Genomic DNA, 26,527 nt, shown 5'->3' on the forward strand with positions numbered 1-26,527 from the left:
GTTGTAAAGTTAAATGCATACAAAATATGCAAATTTAAAACTATTTCCTAATGAGTATTTCTCGAAGACTGCAACTTGACATGAATTATGGATATAAATTATGGACATTCCTGGAGAGCGCCGCAATACGTTACCGTTAATGAGATTTTCTGTAGCTTGATTAGCATGTTAATTGTAAACAAATGTATTTTGACTTATATTGCTTCTCATCCATTATGAGTTTTTAAACAAAATCTCAAAATTCTCTGCAAAATATTCAAACCTCCATCTAACAAACCGCATTAACGCGTTCCGGAGATTGACCTGTGGGGAATAAGAAGGGCCTACTTCAATTCCAAACTTTTGTTTCTACTTGAAAATTTCTTTGACGTCTTGAAACACTCAGAATCTGTTAAACTCAGAAATATTTCAGAGGCATTGATTTTCTCCTGGCATAAGAAGTGTCTCTCTCCCCCACACTAAGGGCGATCCCCTCTGTTTCATGAACATAGGACGGATAATCCTGTTACAATTGACACAAAATGCAACAGTGGTAATAAGCCATCTCATAGGATGTTTTCACTGCAACGGGTTGAAAACAAACATAATCTCCGAGGAATTTTCAGTGAACTATGGCACAATAGACTGGATTAATAATTCACATTTATCTACTCAACACTAATAGTTAACCCCGTTTTATATCATGGGTATGCTGTTAAATGAAGTTTATTGTATTCGTTGTCACTGCTGCAGGTTTAATTCTTCAGAGATGCAATTTGCCTCAGTTCGCAATACGAAAAAGTATTAAAGTAGTTTTCTGCATAGTTTGATCATGGACGACACTACTGTTGTTCTCATTGAAGCCTTGCGAGAGCAAGTTCTACGGAAAGGTTATGGTGGTATGAGGGGCCTCGCCCTGGCATTTAAAAGCCTTGATATCGACTTTTCAAAAAGAATTGTTTTTGAAGAACTGAAAATAGGAATAGAGTCGTATGGCATACGAATGTCACACGGCTATTTACAGCGATTGTTCCGGGCCCTGGATAAAGATAACAGCGGGGGCATCGATTTCCTGGAGTTCATGAAGGCACTGGAGCCGCCAATGAAAACGAGCAGGAAGGTGGTCATCAATGAAGCTTTTGACAAACTGGATATCAGCAAGGACGATGTCCTCAATATTGATGATCTAAGAGGTCAGTTTAACTCTGCTAAGTGTAAACTAATTCTTAATGTTGATGATCTAAGAGGTCAGTTTAACTGCTAAATGTAAACTAATTCTTAATGTTGATGATCTAAGAGGTCAGTGTAACTGCTAAGTGTAAACTAATTCATAATATTGATGATCTAAGAGGTCAGTTTAACTGCTAAGTGTAAACTAATTCTTAATATTGATGATCTAAGAGGTCAGTTTAACTGCTAAGTGTAAACTAATTCTTAATATTGATGATCTAAGAGGTCAGTTTAACTGCTAAGTGTAAACTAATTCATAATATTGATGATCTAAGAGGTCAGTTTAACTGCTAAGTGTAAACTAATTCTTAATATTGATGATCTAAGAGGTCAGTTTAACTGCTAAGTGTAAACTAATTCTTAATATTGATGATCTAAGAGGTCAGTTTAACTGCTAAGTGTAAACTAATTCTTAATATTGATGATCTAAGAGGTCAGTTTAACTGCTAAGTGTAAACTAATTCTTAATATTGATGATCTAAGAGGTCAGTTTAACTCTGCTAAGTGTAAACTAATTCTTAATATTGATGATCTAAGAGGTCAGTTTAACTGCTATGTGTAAACTAATTCTTAATATTGATGATCTAAGAGGTCAGTTTAACTCTGCTATGTGTAAAATAATTCTGTCTTCATAGAGCTCTACATGTTTAGATTTTTGTTCCACTCTGATCACCAATAAGTTTATATAGGGAGGAAAGTGAACCGATATCGGTATAATTTGCTGTAACGTATTTTAGGTTTAACTGGCTATTGATACTCACTTAACGAATGAAAAAAAGCAATCAAAGCTTGAAAATAAAACACATGTATATTTATGAATTGCAGAATTTTGTTTTTCAATCATATTAATTTTAAATCCTAACACACATTTCTATATATATATATATATATATATATATATATATATATATATATATATATATATATATATATATATATATATATATATATATTGTCCATATGCATATATATGTATATCGGTCTTCTTGATCGAATTCATTTAATTAGAGTTGTGGCAAAAATGGATGTTTAGTCGTTTGTGGAGGAATTTTCTTTTTATCTTGGTGAATACGATGCTTTTAATGAGGCACTCTCTATAATTATAGTGCTGCATGGTGTAAAATCTATCAATTTTTTCTCAGTTTACGTTCCATTTCCCATTATACAAAAGTTTTGTAATTCAATTACCAAGAAGAAAAGCAAGAATTTTTCATTCATCATATCTTACAGAAATCCCCATTAATAAACTAAAAAAGATTTTAAACGGATAAAGCTGTTCAGTTATTTAGATAACACTAATATATCTGTTTTTCATGCTAATTTATGTATCGTTATTTACAGTAGAACTGCAGATTCCAACGCATGACCTTTAAAACACAGAAAAAAAACCATTTGAGCATTGTCAAAATACATACTGATTTAATTAAAACTACTTTATGCTTTGTAAAAAAAAAATGAACATTTTTTTCTGTTCTTCATGTATGCTAGACGATTTAACATTGAAATTGTGAAATATTCTAAATTAAAAACAGAAAATCGATTTGGACAGAACCGACTCTAAAAGCAATGAAAACAAAAGTGCTACTTGCAAATTCCTAGTCCTATGAATATAACTGATGGTCTGAACAAAGAAAAAATTCAGCATCTTTGGAGTACATTCTTCTTGATGTTAACAGGCGAGTGTGTGGGAGCCATGTATCATCAAGACTCTATGATCCTTCATCTAAAAGTTCTAAGCTTTTAATATGTTACATATGTTTACCATTGCTTGAATAATCATGTTACTCATACATGAAAAGAACGAGTGTGTACTTTAAGAGCTTAATAATTTACAAAGATTCCTTAACAACTACTACAAGGGTCATTCAAAAAGTTCGTAGACTTTTGTCCTTACTTTTTTATTTAACGTCATATTATATCCAAATTTGATACACATATTTTAACAACAAATTCGAATAATTTGAGTACAAAAATGGGAATATATCTTCATATTTATAAGAAATTATCAAAAATTTAAAACAGAAAAAAGGGGTTACGGAGCAATGTCTAAATTGAGTAAGAAAGAGAGCTTATAAGGCGTAAACAATCCCCGCTCTGAGACAAAACGTTTCTCAATTTTCAAAATTCTCAGAAACTGCGGTCAGAAGGGCGCATCACACTTGCAAATATTAAAAATCCCTCGTCAAACTCGATCTACTGCTTCAACAATCCGAGAAATCGCCAAAGGGGGGCCGGAAGTTTATATTAATATGCTAACGGGAATTCCATATTTGTCAGTTTTGTGGTGGATCTAAAACGGTGTGTTATAATTACTTTGACATTTTAATAAATATTTCGATTTAGTGAAATGAAAAAAAAAGGAAAACACTTCTTGTGAATATACCTGTAAAATGTACTGTATTAATCTATACAGATCGTTGCGTTCGAAACAATCTTGAATAAAAGAGTGGGGGAGGGGGGATGCTTGAAATAAAAAAAACAACAACAATTCATCTAGAGTTTATTGAACGGTTTTCAAAAAACAATAGACTGCAAACCATCCAGTTATATATACATATATACCTGGCATATGCTTAATTAAAAAAGGGGAGGGGTCACACTGATAAAAGGCTATTTGATGAACACAGGCACCAAGTATACTAGGGGATCAAAAATTCAAGCGAGTTTGGTGCCTGTGGTAATGAACTCAAATATTACCTTATGCAATATGCATACCGGTTGGTATAAACTGTCACCAAGAAAAAAAATGGTTCGGACAATAAAAATGTTGCCATGCCACTACTTTATTGCAGTACATAAAATTGCAGATTTCAACACTCCCTGGAATAATTTTAGTGTGACTCCCCCCCCCCCCTCCCTTCTGAAACACGTGCGCACATGTTACTTTAGATAAACAAAGTCAATCTTGTCCACGGATGGCGCTCAAACAGCGCACCAATAATGACAGTGTTAATAATAATATTTAGGCGTGTAAGTAGGGACTTACAACCGACTCAGTATTTTGTCTTGAAAATGTTCATTAATCAGCCTGATCAGGCTTATCTTCGACAATAACAAAATATAATCGCTTTTATCAAGTTATATCGAAATTATTTTGGAGGGAAATAAAATGAATGTTCTTACATGTATATTACGTTGTATTATTGTCTGAATGATTGTTTTTGGAATAAGTACTAACTTTCGCCGGTTATTTTTAAAAAATAAATCGTACAAATATATTGACCAATCAAAAAAGGGCTTTCCCTGAGAATTTCAAGTCGAATGTAACTTCCGGCCCCCCTTTGGCGATTTTTCGGATTGTTGAAGCAGTAGATCGAGTTTGACGAGGGATTTTTAATATTTGGAAGTGTGATGCACCCTTCTGGTTGCAGTTTCCGTAAGTTTAGACCTCGAAAGACTGACCACAGAAGGAATATGGTTGCAGGGAATTTATTTGACGGGGTTTAAAAAGAAAATACAAGTGGATGTGGCAGACCTAGAAAAATTCAACATGGCGCTGATGGGAACCTTGTTTATTATTCAGTATGTGTATAATTTTTTCATTAAAAGAAAACAGTCGGGTGCCTGTGATACATGTGGACTTGATTTAAAAAGGCAAAAAAATACATGACGCTTGGGGACGTCACGGAGCAGCGAGTAGCAATAAAATTTTGCTTTGCATTCGGGAAACCTATTCAACAAACTTTTAAAAAAAATCTGTATAGATCAGGAAATGTATGAAAAGTAAGCCCATATTTGTATAAAATGCAAAATACAATTTTTGAGTGGTAGCGAGTTTGAATCGGACGATGGATGGTCTGCAAAGAAACAGGTTATAGTTTAAAATCTTGTCAAAAGAGTTATGAACGTCATTAAATGTGATGCGCGCTTCACTGTTGCGGAACTAATAGAGTTACGCAGTAAAGAATTTGAAAACACTGACAATATAGTTCAAGCTATTTGCTATTTGCACAACTGTTTGCAAACTAGGTATCAAGAGTAATGGATACGTTTCTGTGAATGATGAAGACGCTACAAACCGTGTTTGCAATTAAAAAGAGTAATTATGAGAAACTCTCGACGTTGTTTTTGACGTTACAATGTTGGTTAAGTGTGCTCCGTGGTACAAAAAACGTTGCTTTAAAAAAAATTGGCGAACATGAGTTCTATTCAATCAAATGGAATGAAACTTCACACTTCGACAAAATAAATTTTTTTATTTACGAAAATTGGTTGATCTGTAGTATTGTAATAATAATATGACGATGAGGAATATTGTCTACGGATTTTTTGAATGACTCTTGTAAATATGTATGATCACGATTCCCTATAAATAAGAATAAAATAATTGTGTAATTACATGTAAACTTCTTACATTTGTTTGCAATTATACCAGTCATACACTTACAAAATTTGTTTCCACTTATACCATTCATACATGTATTTCCATGGTTATATATTCTTATTACTATTAATTGATAAATGACATCAATAAATCAAAATGTTGAGTAGAAGGCAACACCTTGAGTTTTTATTCTCGAGTCAAATAAAACATATAAAGAGAACAAATAGTATTCAAGATAAAAAAAAATCCATAAAACAATACAAAATAGAAGCAGATCAAATACGGACCTCCAAAACATCAGAAGTGGGATCAGGTGTCATGGAGGAGTGAGCATCCCCTTCCGACTGGTCACGCCCGCCATTTGCTCCTTGTCATGATTGGGAAATTACGGGGAAATTCGTCGTCAATTCAGTGTACAATTCAGTGTACATGTATAAATAATAGACTAACAATTAGTATGAAAAACGTCAGCCAGCATTTGACTCAATAATAAATTGTATTTGCTGACACGGTCATTTTATCGGTCATAGAACTTACGAAATGATGGCTTTAAACGTGACTGCTGATATTCTTGTTTCATTAACTTGTTTTTCAATAATTTACCTCGATTTCGAAATTGTTCATACGTAGAGACTACCATTAACGTCTTTTTCAAATAAAATATCCAAATATGAAACAGATGGGTCAGAGTCTGTAATATCTTTTATCAGAAGCTCACCAGGATATATCGTATCGACTTAAGAATGGAAATTACCATGATTGTAAATTGACAAAACGTCGTCGATATATCTAAACGTCGAATTGAAGGCCACAGCAAGTGTTTTCTTCTTTGCACATATAAGATTGTGGACAAATTCTTCTTCATATGGATACAAAAATAGATCTGCTAATAACGGGGCGCAATTGGTACCAATGGGATTTCCGGTAGATTTTTGAAAGATCCGGTCTTCAAAAACAACAAAGATATAGTCAAACTCAAGCATCTTTTTATGTCACCTTTAGAGTACTGACCAATGACAAGGTAAGTAAAGAATAGAGGCGTACAAGGCGAGGACAAGACATTTCTCAGTTCTAAAAGTTACCGGGTATATTTTTCAAAATTATATAATTTATATCATCTTTTACACATTTAATTCTGTATTTGATTGTTTAATATTTTATTTATAATTTTTTTCATACATGTTTTTAAGATATGTGAAAACAAAAAAGAAAAATCTTCACGTATGATTCGAACTCTCTCCATAGTGCAGGGTTTAGTCCAAGACCGACCGGGTTTTTTTTTTCTCTTTTAGACCGACCGCTTTAACCACTACGCTATGAAGTATATGCATTATCGACGATTTAAATGAACGGGTTTGTTGAAGCGTATATTTTTTCAGAAATTTTCGATTTTTATGTAGAATGGGTTCAGATACCATTTTTTGGACAAATGAAATAGATTTCACATGTACGTTTTCATCATTTAAGCGTTAACGAAGAATGGAGACTTGACCCATTCATGTTCAAAATTCGTTTTTAGCCGGGCTTATTGCTCAAAGAGCAATTGCCGGCTTATGTGATCCTGTTCAAGGCAGGATGTTAACCCAATAGTCGCCATTTTAAAGTTACGTGCAAAAATATACTTCTTACTCTCAACCGCTTTTGAGATAATACAAACGCTAAATAAAGCAACAAAAATAAAACGAAGTTTTATCTATATAAAGTAAAAATTTGTAGTAATGACTTTTAAAACTGCTTAAGTCAAAGAACATAGTTCATTAGCGTAAGGATTTTTGATAATCAGTGTTACCGTAGTTCTCTACACATACGAGGTAAAGCAGGAGAGGGAACCAGACTGGCCTGTTTGTTTACATTCAGCTGCGGTACCAGATTAATTCTGATTCTGACAAAATCGGACCGTGGCATTAGGTTTGAAAAACTCACTGTCAGTGTCTTATCATTTATATTGATAGTTTTAAAATAATTTTTTTCATCAGAATATGAACGTGATTCATGTTAGAAATCCATTCTACTCTGTAAATGAGCCCGGCTCTCTGTACTTCTGAGTACTTTGATTATAGCTCTAGTAAACCCATTTTCCACTAAATATGCTTAGCTGTCAACTTTGAAATAAAGATTATCAAATTATAAGTCGTTCAGTAAAATAAAATAATAAAATGTTTTGAAGATGACATTACTGAGAACACGGTTTTAGAAAAATATAACTTTTCTTTGAATTTTGAAAATTGAGAAACATTTTGTCTTACAGCCGGGGATTGTTCACGCCTTGTACGCCCTCTTTCTTTACTAGTTCCATTCTTATTAGAAATCAGATGTCAATGATATCAAAAAGCCTGGGTTCCATTTTACAAAAGAACGTACGACAAAGACAAAAATTTAATTCTGTTTATAAGTTTCTAATTAACGGTTATACTTAAATGGTTAGAATCATATTGAAAGAAATGTAGTAAGATAATTTCATGTTTGCAATATTAAACACAATCATTAATTTAGCAAAATTTTATAAACAATTCAAGAAATGTCTGTCGTTTTGATCCTGTAAGCGGGTGGGGGGGGGGGGGTGTAGGTAAACTTTTTTTCAGTGTCAACTACTTTTAGTACCAATTCTTATACTACATTTTCTGTACATTTCTAAAAGTGGGGGCCCAAACAGGCTTTGAATTAACATTTCCTATAGTGTAAGTATGGTTGGGAAAAAAAGTGGGGGGGAGGGGGCCGGGCCCCCCCCCCCCGCCCCCCCCGATACTATGCCCCTGTGCTAGAACTTTTACAAATCGGTTCTATAATCTTTGATATTATAACCGAAAGAATAATAAAAAAAACTATTTCCGTTTTCACGGTCATAGATCTCAAAGTTGATGTCAAACAACATTCTCCGAGATGAACTACAAATGATACAAATCGTGAAAAAAACAAAAGCATGTTTATATAAGAAGAATAATTCATTCTAAGTTTCTAACCAAATATCTGGCAAGGAATTTTTTATCCTAAACCGTTGTCTGGCTTAGATAGAGGTGTATGAGACTTTTCAGGAATATTGTGTTTATAACTAGTCTCCATTAATCTTCAAAATTTGTCCGTTGTCTGTCGTCGTCGTCGTCGTTGTCGCTGTAAACTTTTCAAATTTTCATTTTCTCAAGAACCCAACCAGTCTTGTCACCTGCGAGGGTAGGGTGGAGTCACAATTAACGATGAAAGTTTAGCATAGGAGTATATAGGAACAATCTTCAAACTTCTTCTCAAGAACAGCAAAGCTTTGATTATTCATATTTATGTGAAAGCATCCTCCTTTAGTGTAGATTCAAGTTGATTCAAAATCATTACCCCCTACGTAGCGTGGAGCTACAATGGAGGATCAAAGTTTAACATTGGAGTATATAGGAAGTATATAGGAAGCCATGGTTTGTTATATTTATTTGGAAGCATCCTCAGAGCTAGAGTGTAGATTCAAATTTGTTCAAATCGTACCCCCCCCCACCCCCCCCACCCCTTCTGTCTTTAATGGGTAGGTTGGGACCACTCATGCATTTAAGCTTTTTATTACTAAACTGATGTTTGCAATTTTCTTAGCCACATTTCTCAGGTGAGCGATGTGGCCCCTGGGCCTCTTGTTAATGCTCAATGAAGTACAGGAAGGACAAGAGGTCCTCTTGCTTTATGTCCTTTTGACACCATTTCGAGAATCTTATGATTTTCTTTGTGCGTAAACTTTACAGATATTTTTGTAATATGACAATTGTTTTTCCATTGAGAAGCATTTTTTTAATTTCAGCTCTAGAATTTATTAATGGTATAGCAAATGCACTGTATTAAATTTCTCCCCATCTCATCTAATTAGGAGAAAATAAATTAGTACTTGTTTTTATGTCATTCTAATGACATGTATGTACATGTATACTCAGGAAAGAACAATAGAAACCATGTTTTAAAGCTCCTTAACGAGGAAGAATGTCTCAAGAAATTCATCATCACCAAAACACATCAATCATTCTCTCGATCTGCACGGGATGCTACTGATGATCAAGGTTGTCGTGCCACAGATTTGCTTGCTTCTGAACGGGAAGGTTAAAGCCACTCTAAAGGATGATTCTAAAAAGAAAGCATCAGATTTTCAGTTGTTAAAGTCGTTAATAAAACAGAGACAATGTGCCGTCTAACACATGATGAGAGGTTACGTTCCCTTGACATGCTAAAGGACTAGGTTGGCACAAGACAGGTCGCTGTGGCAAGGGCAATAAATGTTTCCCAATGTGTTATCAGCAGATTGTGGTCCAAACTTCATTTTCGATATGTATACAATCACAGGAGTTCGCAATGTTATCAATAAAGTCAATAGAAATCTATGGAACGCCGGGACTGTCTTATATGAGGATTAAGTATTATATGCAGTGCTTCCTTTATTATATGCGGTACTATTTTTATTATATAAAGTAGTTTTTACTTTATATTGTGTACAACCTCCATTATATACAGTACTTCTATCATTATATGATGTAGATATGTCATTATATTATGTACATCTATCATTATATGAAGTGCTTTTAACATTATATGCGGTAGTTCCAACATTATATACGGTAGTTCAAACATTATATGCGGTAGTTCTATCATTACATGCAGTAAACACAACAATATATTATGTACTTCTCACATTATATATAGTACATTCATCATTATGTGTAGTATTTCTGTTATTATGATGATGCTGATCATTAAATAATATGTCCGGTCCAGTTAGCTTTCCGTGCGGTAGATTTTGCATTTTGTTATGATGTAGACACAGTATTATATGCGGTGCTTTCTTCTTTATGATGATGATCTTTCGGAAGCTACCCTTCGGAACCCCCTCTGTTATATTTAGAAAGTTTTACTTTTCGGTTTTTAGATATGGACATTCTTCATGGTTTTGGGTAATATTTTTTTTATTTATTTAGTTTGACAAAAACCACATGTGGAGCAAGTAAACAAAAATAATAATTTATATATAGTCACATGGATTTTGTTATATTAATTAAATGCAACACGTATTAAGTTACAAATATTTCTTGTATATTTAACATCCGCTGAATTAAGAATTTCATAAATTATACATGTACAGTATCTTTGAAAAGTGTACAAAATTCACTTTTAAGTTCAGGCGCAGATCCAGATTTTTTTTAGGAGAGGGGGGGGGGGGTTACCCCAAAAAACCCCCCCCCCCCCCGAAATAACGTATTAAATGAGGGGGTCAATGACTTCTAGTTTTTCAAACCTCTGGATTTTCATACCAATTTAATGTAAATTCGCGGTTTCCAGGGGGCGGGGTCCGCGATTTCCGAGGGTGGTCCAAAGTACAGGGGGGGGTGTGACCCAACCCCCTCTAGATTTGTGCATGATTAGTTGTTTATAAAGAGGGCACAAACAAATAAAAAATTAAATTCATCTTCAGCAACAGTTTATACAATATCGTTCATCTCTTGGGAAACATAATCTGCCAACCTCTATCTTTATTTTGTGTACACTTATTTTCAATCCAGCTAAAAAAGAACAAAGATTTTTGGAATTGGTAAAAATTAAGTTTGGTTGAATTTCAAGCTTGTTAAGATTTCGTTGACTTATTAACTAGATTTATCCCTACATTAATTAAAGGAATTTTGAAGTCAATACTTCAGTAGTTTAATTACAATGAGAGAGAGAGAGAGAGAGATGCGCTTATCATTAAAATATTTTTTACCATTCCATTGTATTAATGGTTAAACTATGGCGCATAAAAAATGTATGATATTCACTGTCTTAAATTGTACTAAATAAATGATATGTATCAGGAAAAGACATGCGATATTCAGAGCAGACATTATACACGCGCGAAGTAACACCCCCCCCCCCCTTTCCTTTACATTACTTTTACTATTGAAAATTCTCAATGTTTTTTTTACTTGTCCACTTTCTTCAGGTAACTTGAGTTATTTTTTTTCTTCCGGCCGAACCCCCCCCCCTCCCCTTCCACCACTTTCAAAAACAAAGTCTACGTTACTGTATTGAGTTGTCGTGGATTGTACTTCAAGAATTTACTTTTAAAAAGATATATGGTAGAATCCCTTGTGCCTCTTAAATTGAGAGATAAAGGGTAATTTTACATTATGAAAAAATTAGCACACCCCACCCAATATGTAGGTATATAAATAATGTAATGTTTTCTATAACGCGCTGTTAAAGACCTGCGTACTCGAAGACATCAGTTTTTTTTTTATTAGCCATTTTGAAATTGATTGTCCTACATATGAAATGAATCTTTTTGAATGCCATATTGTTCACAAGAAAGAAAAAAATATCTCATTTTTTACACCCTTTTTCTCTCTCTCTCTCTTTACTTCATACCATGAATTAGATGACATTTTATTTTACTATTACCCTACTTCTTATCTTTTAAAAACAATTTAATTAGTTCCTGTAGCATTTATTATTCACCGCTTTAATCAGAGACATAAATAATACGCGCATGTATTTTTATTGTACTGAATTCAACAGTTGATAGAAAGAAGAACCTTGAACAGAGAGTTCCGAAGGGTAGCTTCCGAAAGATCATCATCATAAAGAAGAAAGCACCGCATATAATACTGTGTCTACATCATAACGAAATGCAAAATTTACCGCACGGAAAGCTAACTGGACCGGACATAATATTTAATGATCAGCATCATCATAATAACAGAAATACTACACATAATGATGGATGTACTATATATAATGTGAGAAGTACATAATATATTGTTGTGTTTACTCCATATAATGTTAGAACTACCGCATATAATGATGGAACTACCGCATATAATGTTGGAACTACCGCATATAATGTTAAAAGCACATCATATAATGATAGATGTACATAATATAATGACATATCTACATCATATAATGAGAGAAGTACTACATGTAATGGAGGTTGTACACTATATAATGTAAAAACTACTTCATATAATAAAAATAGTACCGCGTATAATAAAGGAAGCACTGCATATAATATTTAATCTTCATATAAGACAGTCCCGGCGTTCCATAGAAATCACTCAATTGACGCATAGCTTATGGATTGGTCAATCGAGTGATTTCTATTGACTTTATTGATAAAAATTACGAACTCCTGTGATTACAGTGTGGGAAATTATTTATATACTGTGACTGTGTGTGAGCTCTTATTCGTCTGATGACGTATACTATACAGCTGTATAGTTTGAGGAAGGATCCTTTTTCAATTTTGAGATGAAAATTTCATTATCATCCCCTTTTCTTGCAATTATTTAATATTCGAATGTTGTTTCATTATTCGATCGTCGGTCCATTCGACTGACAGTCGAATGGTCGACTATTCGTTGACATCCCTAGTTTGCTGCCGACGTAATGAACGTTTAAACTTGATCGGTATTATGTAGTAACTGTTCTGTAATGGTGTGGGGAGGCATCACTGTAGACAATAGAACAAACTTGTAGGTTATTGCTGGACGTGTCAAAGGGTAGCATTACAGGGACATCATCTTTGCACCCCATGTGCCGTTTGCACGTCGTTTTGGCAGTCGTTTCATTTTTCAAGATGACAGCCCCAGACGTCATAGTACCAGGATCGTTTCAGATTATCTCCAACAGCAAAATATCACCACATTACCATGACCCACACTCCGACCGGACCTTTCCTCCATCAAGCATGTCTGGGAGATGCTTGGACAGCGGATACGCCAACGTCAACAACCTCCTGCCGATGTCCAAGAACTTGCTGCATCATTGCAACAGGAATAAAATAATCTTTCCTAAAGTGACATGGGACGTCGCATTAGGAGTATGCTACGCCGAATTGGAGCTTGCCTGGCCAACCGAAGGGGTATTTCCCTAACCTGACACTGTTTCACAATGGTGGTGAATTTGCTGCGTGACCCTGTGTTGGTGTCGAACCTCATACTGGAGAACCTGTCTTTTTCTGAGTGCACACAGGGTTTTGAATAAATTGAAAAATGCTTCCTAAATGGTTTCCAGTCATTTGTTTCCTTCCTCACCTTATGATCTGTATTTTATTGTCCTTGTAAATTCTATATCTCGTAACTTTTTTAAATAGATAGTAAACATAATTTTGGAACAAATTTTTAACATTAGAAGTTGCAAACTACTATCGGACATTGTATGACGATTCTTAGAATTGTTCAAGCTTTCATAGAAATATAACAAATACCTTGCATTTTGAAGGAAAAAATCCTTTTTGGTCACCTGAAACGAAGGCTTAAATCAGCGGGAGGTCAACATTACCGCTACGTCGCCAAAAATTTCAACTCATTACCGCTACATTTTTTCAGATTTTCGACCGATCATTACCGCTACATTTTTCCGGCAAAAAACAACTCATTACCGCTACATATTGAATCAGCCAAAAACAACTCATTTCCGCTACATATCAGTTTAGCCAGGGATGTTCGATATATGAGTTCTATAATGAACAGTATTTAGACAGTGGTTGAAAGTTTTCTTCTATTTGTTTTTTTTTTTCTTGGATCCTCGAGAAGTTGAAGAGTGCTTTGTGTTTGATGTGTTTCCGAGGCACATTGAAAGGTCATCGTCATTTCCACCAACAATTTGGGCAGACGCAGACGTTGAGTGTAAAAGTTTTCACAAAGAGTTCGGCACAATTAATGTTAAATATAGTTCACAACCGAGCATTTCTGATTTTCTGGCCTATATTCAGCCTTCCTGGAAAAAAGTTACATGAAAATGCGTGCTGTAAGAAACAGGATTCTCCCAGAATTTTATCTATGAACCGTGCTTGATTTTAAATTTTTGTTTTTTATGAAATAAAATTGATTTTAATTAAAAAAATAATAAACCCATCCTATCCAAAGTTCTACTTTCACCTACCCGTAGTGAGCAGGGGAAACGAGTCTTATGCATGTATAGGTTGTACTGTACACGCATAAGTGGCTGGCTAACGAAAGAGACAATGTAGCGGTAATGTATACTTTTTTATGTAGCGGTAATGTAAGGGTTTTTGTAGCGGTAATGACTATGTAGCGGTAATGAAAATTTTGAAAATGTAGCGGTAATGATACGCACCCAAATCAGCTCTTCTGACCACATCTGTCCGGCACCCGTCTGTACACTTTCCACAATTTTCAAATTCTTAGAACCACTGGGCCAATCTAAACCAATTTTTTGGTAGAGGTGATTTCAGTTTGTTCAAATGAAGGGCCACACCTTCTTCAAAGGGGAGATAATTTCAAATTAGTGAAAAAATAATGGCATCTTTTTAAAAAAGTATGAAAGCTTCCTCGGGTATTGTAGATTCAAATCATGACCCCAGAGGGTAGGATGGAGCCACAATTGCCTATAATAATTACACAGGATTATATAAGAAAAAAAACTTTGAAAAACCTTTCAAGAACAGCAAGCCTTAATTGGTCATGTTTATATAGAGGCATCCTAAATTCGTGTAAATTCTAAATTGTTCACATCATGACCAGAGCGGATAGTGTGTAGCCATATTGGACAATCAAAGTTTTTTCATATGAATACATAGGGCGAATAAAATCTTCAAAACACTCTTCTCAGAAACAGAAAAGCCATTGATTGGTGATATTAATATGAAGCAGCCTTAGGTTTAGATTCAGATTTGTTTAAATCATGACCTCCTTGGAGAGGGAGGGGCCATATTGGTCGACCGATGTTTGACATAGAAATGTATATAAAAAAAGTATATTAAAATCTTCTGGTGAAAAACTTGTTGTTTCAAATTAGTTCAAATCATAAACCAAAGGGTAGGGAGAGGACATAATTGGTGTTTATGTTTTACTTAAGAAGTCAAAAGAAAAATTTGTTTTTAAGAATAAAAAGCAAATTCAAAGAATTGTGGTCCCCACCCCTTTCGGTGTCTTTGTGGGTGAGATGTCATTTTTTGACATATTGTGTCTTCAATGAACAAACTATCATATGTCATTTATTTAAAAATTATCACTGAAGTTGATATGTGAAGAACAAGCAAATTCAAAGAATCAAAGTCCGTTCGGCGTCTTTGTGGGTGGGAAGTCATTTTTTATGACATATTGTGTCAAATCTTGTCAAAGGTAATGCACATGTCAGATATGAAAGCCCTTTCTCTTCTCAATCAAAAGTTATAAGGAAGTGAACCTGATGACCCCGTATGACAAAAGAGAATATATATTGGTATATATATTGACAAACAGACAGACAGACAGGACAAGAACAATATACGCCTCGGATCTTTCAATCAGGGCGCATAATAAAAATGAAATAACTTGAAAGATTTTGCCAATTCTATGGTCCATAAGACATACAATAGCATGTGATGCCTCCATATCTTTTGTTCATTAATGTTAAAGTTTGCAGAAAAAACTATTTTTAGCATATAGGTCACAGTCAAGGTCACAAGGTCATTGACCTTGGTGTCATTTGAAAGAGCTTAATTAGTGGAGTATGCATACCAAATATGAAGTCTCAAACATTCATGGCTCAAAAGTTATGGCGAAGGTTAAAGTTTGCAGACAAACAGATAAACAGATAAACAGACAGACAGGACAAGAAAAATATACGCCTCGGATCTTTTAATCAGGGCGCATAATAAAAATGAAATAACTTGAAAGATTTTGCCAATTCTACGGTCCATAAGACATACAATAGCATGTGATGCATCCATATTTTTTGTTCATTAATGTCTTACAACCTTGTATTCCAGTTGCAGAATTTCATTTAATTTAGGGTACCGAATCTCTCCTGAGGCTTTCTGAATTTCTTTTACGAGGCTTATCACTGGCATTGAGAAAAGCCTCACGGCCGTTAATATGCGATATATATTAATAAAATATGACAACAAGAGCATTAAACCGGAAGATGTCTTTCAAATCCGTGAAATATTGACGTTTTGATTCTGAAAGTGAGCCTACACAATCAAAGAATGAATTAGCAAACAAAACCCTGTATAATTAACGATGAATGTTACTCATCAAGACAAGTATACATTGCACATGTTGTATAGTATAATTTTAACTTCTACCCAAGTTTTACACTGTTTTAACCTCCCTCCCTGTTTAACTTAGATATTTGTTAAGTATTCCTATTTTTTTCAACAAATATAGAAAATTGAAAAGAAATACCGGTATGTTTCTAATTTAAAAAAAAGGCCATGCTTGCTATTTCAATTGAATGGATTTACCGTATAACTTACCCCTACATCTGTATCCCCTTCCCTACCCACCATCTTCTCTGCAGGCGTAAAATTACACAGTGAAATACATACTGTATTGAGAAATTTTAAGTAACATAATGAAAGGAAGAAAATACATTTTTTTAGTGATTTTTCACCAAAATTTAGTTTTGAAATTTTTACTCTATATATAAAAGTATAAAGTAGAAATGACATAATTGTACAATTTGGATATTAATTCGTCTGTTGTGGAAACCCGAATACCTTTCCTGCATAAAATGTAATTTTTCATATCTATATAGAGTTACATCATATGAATGATTGATGATTGCAAAAAATAGCAAAACATGTTTGGATTAATCAATATTGTCGATAAAGGTTTCGCAATATTAAAAAATTTAAAACTTATAGCACTCGTAATTAGATTCCACGACTTTCACGAACAGTTGATAGGACCGGAGGCTCAGTATTGGAAATCGTTACGGGTAATGGGGCGGATTGCCTCCTTAACTTGTCATGGAAACAAGACACACAACTAATGCCACATACAAATGCTGAGAAATGAACGGTTATAAGAAGTCGCGATTTTGGGATTGCTTCAGAACAGGCTTTGAAACCTTCTGTATCAAAAAGTTGATTGGACGTCACAATAGATTATGATTCTTTGTTTTCCCTCATCTCAAGCTTTGCTGATTCATTGTGAACGAACATTAAATTTTTTAAGTTGTTTCTAAGAAGAGGATTGGATAAGAAAAGAAGCATTTGTAACCTTTGAACCCCTGAGTTGATTTACCAGTGTATAAAACACAGATGCAATTATGTACGGTTGTTGGAAAAGAGAGATGTCGGACCGAGCTAGTGAATTGTTTGACCGCATGCGCAACAAGTGCTTATCCCGAGGATGCGGGGGGATCAAAGACCTAGCCGTAGTCTTCAGGAAAATGGACATAGATTATTCCAAGAGGCTGAGTAAAGAAGAACTTAAGAATGGCACCGATTTGTACGGCTTACAGCTCAACGACAGTGACGTCAATGTCTTGTTCGTCTCTTTCGACATGGATGAAAACAAAACGATAGATTTCTCTGAATTTTTGTTTCGATTGAGACCAAAAATGTCACGAGAACGCCAGGATGTTATCATGGAATCTTTTGACAAACTGGACGCGAATGGAGACGGGCATTTAAATTTAGATGACCTAAAAGGTACACTTCATCTCAAGAGCAAAATTTTGGTCGTTAAATTGAAAATTATTTAATAACCAAAGACATTTATTTTTATAAAATGTTTTTCTGTGCTTTAAAATTCAGCTTTCAAACATCTAAACAACAATCCAATTTGATTTACTTCTAAGCTGTGTTCTCAATGCTATTTACATCATCTCTGTGCGAACAATAGTGTGTTCTAAATAAATCTGTAGTTCTGTGAAGTAATTGATTCTAGCACATTTAGACAGGTTTTCCTGTTTAATGAATCTGATCATTTCAGCATGTGTGAAAGTTAAGAAGAATGTATATGTTATAACAAGCATTCGGCAAACAACTTGCTATCATTAATGGTTGTATAAATGAGCAAACGTAAAAATCGAATGGTGCACAAAACAAAGGACCACGAAAGTTTGCTTAAATTCTCAAACTTCTAATCAATGAAATTAATGGTCATGATCTTGTTTAATTCTTAAACAAATGTATAGAAAAAAGAAACGGAAATACAGACGCTGGTGAAAACTGGCATGAGGATCAATTATATTTAGGTAGTAAGCAACTAGTCTCGTGGAAATTATAGGAATATACATATCCAGATCGTGATTGAACTAAGAACAATGTATGTATATTTAATCAAAACCGAAAGTACAAAGAGAGAATCTCTATAACAGCTTCTATAAGAGCCGCTTACAAAGAGAGATATTTGTATTGTACTCCGATCGTATGTTTATCATTTCGTGTTCTCCTAAACAGTCCATTGTCTTATATTTGTACCGGCTAATGACTCGATGCACTAAAACTTGGTTTGATTTGATATATTTAGGAAAAAAAACAATATCCAAATTCTTCAACTGATTTTTCATCATTTTCATTTATTGACAATAAAATCACATGCATTGCCATCCAGCCATGGATGCCACGAAACAATTAACAGAAGGAATACGGTATATCAAAATGTTAATAAAATGTACTGTATCTTAATTAAGGATGAGTTCTGCTTATAAGTATTTTTACCACAAGTCTTCAAACTTTAGTGTTTAATCCTTAAATGCAGATACCACTTTCTGATGGATTTATAAGGACAAGAAGAAATAATCTTTATACTGCGACTAAATTGCATATTTTCTTTCAACTCTGTGTATTTTTCAGTTGTCTATGCCGCCAACGCCAGAAACCATCCGAAGTATCTATCCGGTGAATGGACGGAGGACGAGGTGCTACGAAGTTTCCTAGACAGCATCGACACACCCGGAAGCCCGGATGGAAAAGTAACACGTGACGAATTTATGAATTACTACGCAGGTGTTAGTGCAACGATAGATGATGATTGTTACTTTGATTTGATGATGAGATCCTGCTACGGTCTTCCTCAGAGGAGCTCGCAATCAAAATGAATCAGACGTGTACTCAAATATTTTAAGAACATGTTTTGTCTTTAATATTCACACTGTAGACTGAGATTTAAACCCCGAAATCAAAATTTCTCAATAATGGATAATTGATTTTCGTCCATTTCGATATTGGTGTATTTTTTTAAAGTTATCAAGCCATATAAGTTTTTTTTTTGTCAGAAGTACTGCAGTTTGTAAGTAAAATTTTGCGTCAATGTTTCGTTTGCTTCAGATATTTTCAACCAAATGAATTTCATACTGATGTAAATTATTTCATGCTATGCGATGTTAGTAATAATTATTTTACTCTTCCAGTAAAGTAAATTTGCATACATATGTAAGTGATTTCTTCCTTAAATTTGTTATTAAAGCTATTGCCGTGATTCTAAAAACTGCACAGTTTAAAAACTCGGCTTTCGTGATCAATAAGGGGAAAAAATTTAAAGAATTTTGGCGAGTTCGACAGTGGTAGCCATAAATGAAATCTGCTTGAGGATTAAACCCACTGTAAATGGAAATACTAGTACATTCAAATAAAATGGTAAAAGGCATGTAGCTTTCATTTGCATGAAATTGAAATCGTTCAGCAAGTTTAATCTGATAAATTATCGAAACGATTTCAATTTTCAGATATATACTCATAAATTTGTATCGCGTACATTCGAAAAAAAAAAGTGACATTTCTTCTTAAGAATTGAATTTTTAAAGGACCTAAAACCAAATTTTTACTCATATCAAAATATATAAATATTTGGGATATGCATGTTTCATTTTTTTCATGTTTTTTATAAAACTTTTATTTTTCTTGTATTCAATTATAATATAGTTTTGTGTTATAGGTTTGACTCCAAAGAGTTTATGAAATAGAACCATTCTCAGGTTAGATTGAACTTTCAGTAAGGCGTGGCATTTTCGGTGCTACGTAATTTGGGTCTGTCAAATGGAAAATAGATTCCCATTGGTTAAGAAATTAATAACATCTGGAACTTTGAATTGTTGTTGACAACGATGAGACGACTTAAGCTCCACCTCTTTGCAAGACGAGACAACGTTATTGGTTATTCGATACACTAATTTGCATTTGCCCGAATTTCTGTCCAATGTATATTTCAACAGTGGAGGGAAGGTGTGTAAATTTTAGAAGCTAATTATGTAACATCGAGAATGCCACGCCTTACTGAAAGTCCAAACTAATGTGGGAATGGTTCTAATATGACATTGTCAACTCTCTTCTATAGTTTGTATTTCAGAAAACTAGAAATTGTAGTAATTACTGTATATAGGGTTATTTTCGCCCCGTGTTTTTTTTTTTTTTTTTTTTTTTTTTTTTTTTTTTTTTTTTTTGCCCTTTAACATTTTGAAACAAGTTTGCGCCGTTTTGAATACGCCCAGAAAGATTTTTGTTAAAGATATACTATTTACTTTGAATTCGCTCCGTTTTTAAATCGACCACTTCCGAACAGGGCGAAATGGGCGAAAATAAAACGGGGCGAAATTTTCCCTGTATACAGTATTTATCGAAGAGCCTTTTGTAATGTGATGTTATATATCAAAATATAAAATTGATTAATGAATAATTGTAGAAGTATTCTAAATTCATTCTAAAATTTCTAATAAATACACATTATCCACTCAATTGATAAAAGGTGAAGACAATGAAAGTGATCCATCTAAAAAAAACTACAAACAATATAAATCTGTAAACAGGTCAAAACACAGACCCTGGAAATTCTAGAGGTGGGATCAGGTGCTTAGAAGGAGTAAGCATCCCCTGTGGACCCGTCACACCCATCATGAGCTCTATGCATTGACCCAGTCGACGGAGAAATCCGTCAAACGAAGTATATAAACAAAGACATTAAAAATATGCGTAAATTTTCTAACTAACGCTCGTATCTGACATCATGGATGCAAAATACAAATAATTTTATTATACTTTCATGTTAAATACTAAAATCTGATTGGTTTAGACGCAGGTAACAATCTGTTCTTTTACCCTCAGCCTTAGCAACACACGTGACAACGGGTAACACAACGGTAATGCCACATGCGTGGAAATTATGCGCGTACGGTTCACCGTAGAATTCTCAAAACGTCAGTTGCGCGTTTGAAAGAACCGGAATAAACTTGACGTCAATAAAAGCTTGCGTCCGATGTAGCTTACTTGAAAACAACAAACGACAGACGAAACATGCTTGCGAGTGCAGAAATAACGAAACTTTAGATGATAAAGGACTCGTAGAGTATCAAATAAACAATAAAGAGGTCAGTAAATCTTTTTCGAAGTAGCGGGGAGTTTGAAAGCTTTCTAAACGTGAACGAAAAGGCGATCGACGATTTGAATTGCTGACATAGTAAATCAAGAAGACACTCAGTATAATAATATAAATGGTGCCTAATTTGGAGGGTAACAGTTGAAATTGACACCCCTCGGAAAACCATTGTCAAAAACAGGCGCCATTTATATAATGTAGACATGATACTTATTTATGTCAACATGCAAGATAATCATGTAGACCTGCAACTCACTTATGTGAACATGCAAGATAATTATCTTAACATGCGATTTGGGTCAAATGCAATATAATTATGTGCACATGTAAAATATGTATGTTTATATGCAACTTATTATCTTGCATGTTTTCATAAATATCTTGTTTGAAAATACTCACATTTTGACATAATTAAGTAGCATGTTGGCATAATTTATATTGCATGGTAACATAAATAAGTTGCATGCTTACATAATTAACCCGCATGTAGACATAAATATCTTGCAGATTCAATTCAATTCTTTATTCACTCAAAACCAGATCACTAAGTACAAGAGGTACACACACACACACACACACACACATATATATATATATGTATATATATTTACAGTTATGTTCACATAAATAAGTCGCAATTTGACATAATTATCTTGCATGTTGACATAAATAAGTAGCATGTCTACATTTATGACAAAATAAATTGTGTTATTATTTGCAATTATTTTGATGCTGCATGATAGATTCACTGGATTTAAATCTAAATAAAGTGTACTAGTAACTCTTACTGCAATACCTATTGTTTACAGAAATAAATAATATTGTTATAATGATGAAATAAAACAGTTATGATGTAAAAAGAGTTTTTAGTCATCAAGAACCGTCCACGTCCTTTGACGACATTGAAACAAATGGATCGCTGCTATGGTTCACTTTGTTGGAGGACGGAGAGTCACTGGTTGAGCTTGATTCAGAAACAAGTCCCAATTTTAAGGCCAGTCGCCTAAAAAACGCGAATGTATCTTTTCGGAATACAATATAAATCCATGGATCAATGATGGAGTTCAAGACAGCAATGCGTAAAGCGTTCAGTTCAAACCGCCCATTTCCGGAAATTGTTCCAATTGCATGTCCGAAAATGTTAATCTGTAAAGAAGTACAAAAAGAAAATAAGCATACGAAACAGGGAAATTTTTCACTCTTCATCATCATACAAATATATTTACATGAGGAATTCATTTGTATACGGTTTTAATTCTAGCATGTAAGTCCACCCTCGCCATTAATTACTTATATTTATAAAGTGTCGAATTCTTATCACAATATCCCCTTACCCCGATACTTACTAAGAGTGGTGTTATACAGGATGTGAAGAGGATCACGACTAAGAACAAGAAGACCAAAATATATGTGTTTTTCTTCTTTGTTATGCACATATTCTTCTTCTGACGACTGTCATAGCAGACTTTTATAATTACTGTTGTGTTGAGGACAATTGTGGTGGCAAGAATCAGAATGCCCGTCAACGAGTAAAACAAGGCGAGGATCCTGTTTAATTTGGCATCTGCTACAAAGTCCAGAAAACACCAAGAACCCGGGAAAAAACTCTGACTTTTAAGACCAACCATCAGATGGAGGCTTGATGAAAATGCAGTGAAAATCCAAATTCCGACTATCGTTAAAACAGTTCTCATGGTTTTTGTTAGGGAGTTATAAAAGTGGGGATACAGAATTGCTATGAAACGGTCGAAAGACATTGCACAAATAAATAGTGCTGAACCCAAAATAGTAAACATGAGAATAAATGCCTTATAGTCACACAACGGCTGCGGATAGTCAAATTTAAATTTGCTGCCGTAACGAACCAATGCTATAGGGCAGGAAAGCAATACGCCACCCCCATCTGTGATGGCAAGTCCAAAAACGAAGCGGTAGAAGGGTTGCCATTTGTGATTTTTTGAAGAACAACAGAGAATAGTCAATGCCAATACATTTCCCGTAACTCCAAAAACTAGTAACAGTGTTGCTGGAGCGGCGGATGGCCATTCAGGTCGCGGTGTAGTTGTCAGATTCTTGTCCATCAAAGCTGAATTCAGTTCCATCGCTATATTTTCAGATTGTTTTTCCTAATTTTTTTCTGGAATGATGTTGGACGAAGTGGAAAGATGTATATATACAGCCTGATGTTGCACCGGTAATTTTGTGGCGGGAATGTTTCCTGTCTTAACAAATTTACGTACAAAAAACCTTAAACAAAAATCTTTCTTGTAACAATGATGCATTTTCGTGGAAACAAAGTTGATTTATTATCGGCCGAAGGAGGAAAGATGTATATATACAGCCTGATGTTGCACCGGTAATTTTGTGGCTAGAATGTTTCCTGTCTTAACAAAAAACCTTAAACAAAAATCTTTCTTAACAATGATGCATTTTCATGGAAACACAGTTGATTGAAGGAACGAAAGATCTATTTGTGGTTGTGTTGGAAAGTCCACATGAGGAAAATTAGACTTTTTTTGTTTTATAAGTTCAATAAATATTAAGTAACTAAAATATAATATTTATAAAATTTATGAGTAAAATATTTAAAAATTTTGCTTTAAACTTGTCTTAAAAGTTAAATGCTGTTATATTTAAGACTTTTACTTTCATTGTTTAAGATAATTAATATGACTTAGAGACAAGATGTTACATATGAAAGGAAATCGTTATACTAATAATACAGTTGCAAAAGTGACGAACAAAAAAAATGAAAAGTGGTAAAACTAATAAAAATTGTCCTGAATATGCTACACATGCGAATGATGAATTTTTATTCATGGGCATCATCAAAAACAAAGGATGAAGATCCAGGGTATGAGTACATGTAAAGTTTATCCTTTTTGCGGTCTGAAAAATTTAATAGAGCAAAACATTGATGTACGTAAGCGTTTTTCTTTTTTGTGGAAATTCAAAGTTTAAAGCTGGTTAATCTATTTTTAAAGTTTGGGTTTTTCAACATTTTAGATTTATTTTTAAAGATAAAAGTTTAATTTTCTCTAACGACAGTCTGAAATATGTTGTGATACATGTGGACCCTTACTCGTGAAGACTGAAACTTAATTTTGTTTGCGGCCAATTCGATGCTTTGCGTCAAATTTACTTGCTTGTCATTGAAATTATCAAACTCTTACCCTATATATCATCACACACACACCTTAGAATAATATAGGCGTCGGAAGCAAATTAAAAGTCGGGTGCCTAAGTAAGGGGGTGGGGCTAAACCAACGAAAAAAGCTATGCCCAAATTTTCAATGCTTATATTATGTCTATCTTTGAAAAAAAAAAAAAAAAAAAAGAGGAGGGCTAAGCCCCTCCCCCTCCCCCCCCCCGGGGGGGTCCGACGCCTATGAATATAACACATATATGTAGATCGTTCTACCATATTATATAAAAATCATATTGTGCAACGCCCCCGTCCTCTCTCCACTGTATTCTTTTTTGTTGTATTTATTTTTTTAATCACAAACTGTTACAGTGTCGGTGATTCAAGTACTCATATCCTGTAAATGTGTCGTCATTTCACAACTATAATGTTTTTTTCTTCTTTTGAACATGAAAAGTTTATTTGTTTCAGCCTATCTAACGTCTTTCTAGTTTTACTTTCTTTGTTTACAATGAGATTAGCCTCAATGTATATATTGCGGATAATTAAATAATTGACGCAAAATCGATGAGATGAGACAGATAAACTTCTTTTCTTTTAACAAATAAAGTTTATTATAAAGTTGAGTTGTTACCTTGGCCTCAGTGCCATTTTCTAACATAATATCAAAATATGATATAGTTGTGTTAAACTCTATTGAGTCTTCTAGTTCGACATCAGTGAAATGTTTCGAATCCATGTATGAATGAAACAATAAAACGTCGATCTACCTGTCACATTTGATGTCCAAACTGTGTATCATAGAATTTTACCCATGTAATTAGTATTTTAAGTCCCAAACGTTTGTCCATATTCCTATATATAGAAGGTTTAAACTCACTGGACGGGTTAGGTCTTTAAATAGCTCATGCTCGTCAGTTTGGGCGTAGCAGGCACCAGAGAAGGACACGTTGTTCCTTTGCCAGTTATTATCACATCACGTCTTTGATTTGTATTAACTTCATTTCATACCAGAAATCCTACTCACTTCTGAGGTAAGAGTATTTTGGTTTATTGTTTATTTTAAGTAACAGTATATGTGCAAATTCTGCTGAGTTACTTCGCCGCAGTACATTTTTAGTAAAGTTATTTGAAGTAAACATATTGTTGAATTGTGTATATAATGTACTTATACTTAGTATTGTAATGATGCGTCGTAAGCATTGTAGTAAGTAAGTAGTAATACTGTACTCGAAGTTTGTTCAAAGTAGTAACAATGCGTCAGTAGCATTGTACATGTAATACGTGTTTGTACAGTAGTAAGTTGAATACTTGCAATGTTGGGAACACATCCCCTTTAGCGAGATCATCTCGCTAAAGCGTGATTATCCCTCTTTAGCGGAAGAAAAAAGATTACCATAAAAGGGAATTTTGTTGTTTTCGTTATAAAATAATCAAAAATCTCGTGCGTATTGAAAATCCGGGAGAAAGTTGCATTGAAGCGTGAATTTACTACAAAAAACCGACAATGTTGGCCAGAAATTTAAGACAATCACTGCTGCGTGTGAGAATAAGATGCTAAAATCCACGTGTAAATCGTGCCTTTTTAGCGAAGGTTTCAAGATTTACAGTCATAAATGTTTTTGAAGCATATAAAATATGTATAGATATCCAAATTATATTCGTTAGGGTCTTAGCTTTCCATTCTTGTACAAAAGTTAAAAATAATATTCTTTAGAAACCCATGATATTTGCTTAAATATTTGATCTTTGGTTGATGCGAAGAAGTACGGAAGCGCAACAGGGTTGTAACGTTTGTGGAAAAGTCAT

The 26,527-nt window shown here is 34.1% G+C and overlaps 2 protein-coding genes across 4 annotated transcripts in view; one reads left to right on the top strand and one right to left on the bottom strand.

The window, feature by feature from the left end:
• The first annotated feature begins 447 nt into the window (after nt 1–447).
• Nucleotides 448–26,527, top strand: part of LOC134244594 (calcyphosin-like protein) — a 42,847-nt gene continuing 16,767 nt past the window's right edge. The window contains exons 1-2 of one of the 3 annotated variants that reach the window (XM_062726847.1): nt 448–1,172; nt 19,059–19,641. In XM_062726847.1, the coding sequence (XP_062582831.1) occupies nt 812–1,172; nt 19,059–19,303 (606 nt within the window). In that variant the 5' untranslated portion in view covers nt 448–811 and the 3' untranslated portion in view covers nt 19,304–19,641. Of the gene's footprint in view, nt 1,173–17,214; nt 17,910–19,058; nt 19,642–26,527 lie in introns of those variants that run through there. The other 2 variants (XM_062726846.1, XM_062726848.1) reach the window with 2 other exon arrangements.
• On the bottom strand, nt 22,164–23,883 carry LOC134244592 (prostaglandin E2 receptor EP4 subtype-like). Its single transcript, XM_062726845.1, has 2 exons — nt 22,920–23,883; nt 22,164–22,719 (listed from the first exon to the last, which is right to left on the bottom strand). Exons 1-2 carry the CDS (start codon nt 23,673–23,675, stop codon nt 22,447–22,449), a joined length of 1,029 nt encoding a protein of 342 aa, XP_062582829.1. The 5' UTR covers nt 23,676–23,883; the 3' UTR covers nt 22,164–22,446.

Source organism: Saccostrea cucullata, unplaced genomic scaffold (genome assembly GCF_032062105.1).
Source record: "Saccostrea cucullata isolate Sc308-1 unplaced genomic scaffold, CSIRO_AGI_Scuc_v1 ctg33, whole genome shotgun sequence".
Taxonomy (NCBI): Eukaryota; Metazoa; Mollusca; class Bivalvia; order Ostreida; family Ostreidae; genus Saccostrea; species Saccostrea cuccullata.

Excerpts from the sequence above, each read along its gene's own strand:
- LOC134244592 (XM_062726845.1), bottom strand. The coding sequence starts at position 23,675 with ATGGAACTGAATTCAGCTTTGATGGACAAGAATCTGACAACTACACCG. Across the intron at positions 22,720-22,919 it reads CCTGTATAACACCACTCTTA|ATTAACATTTTCGGACATGC; the intron begins GTAAGTATCGGG and ends ACTTCTTTACAG.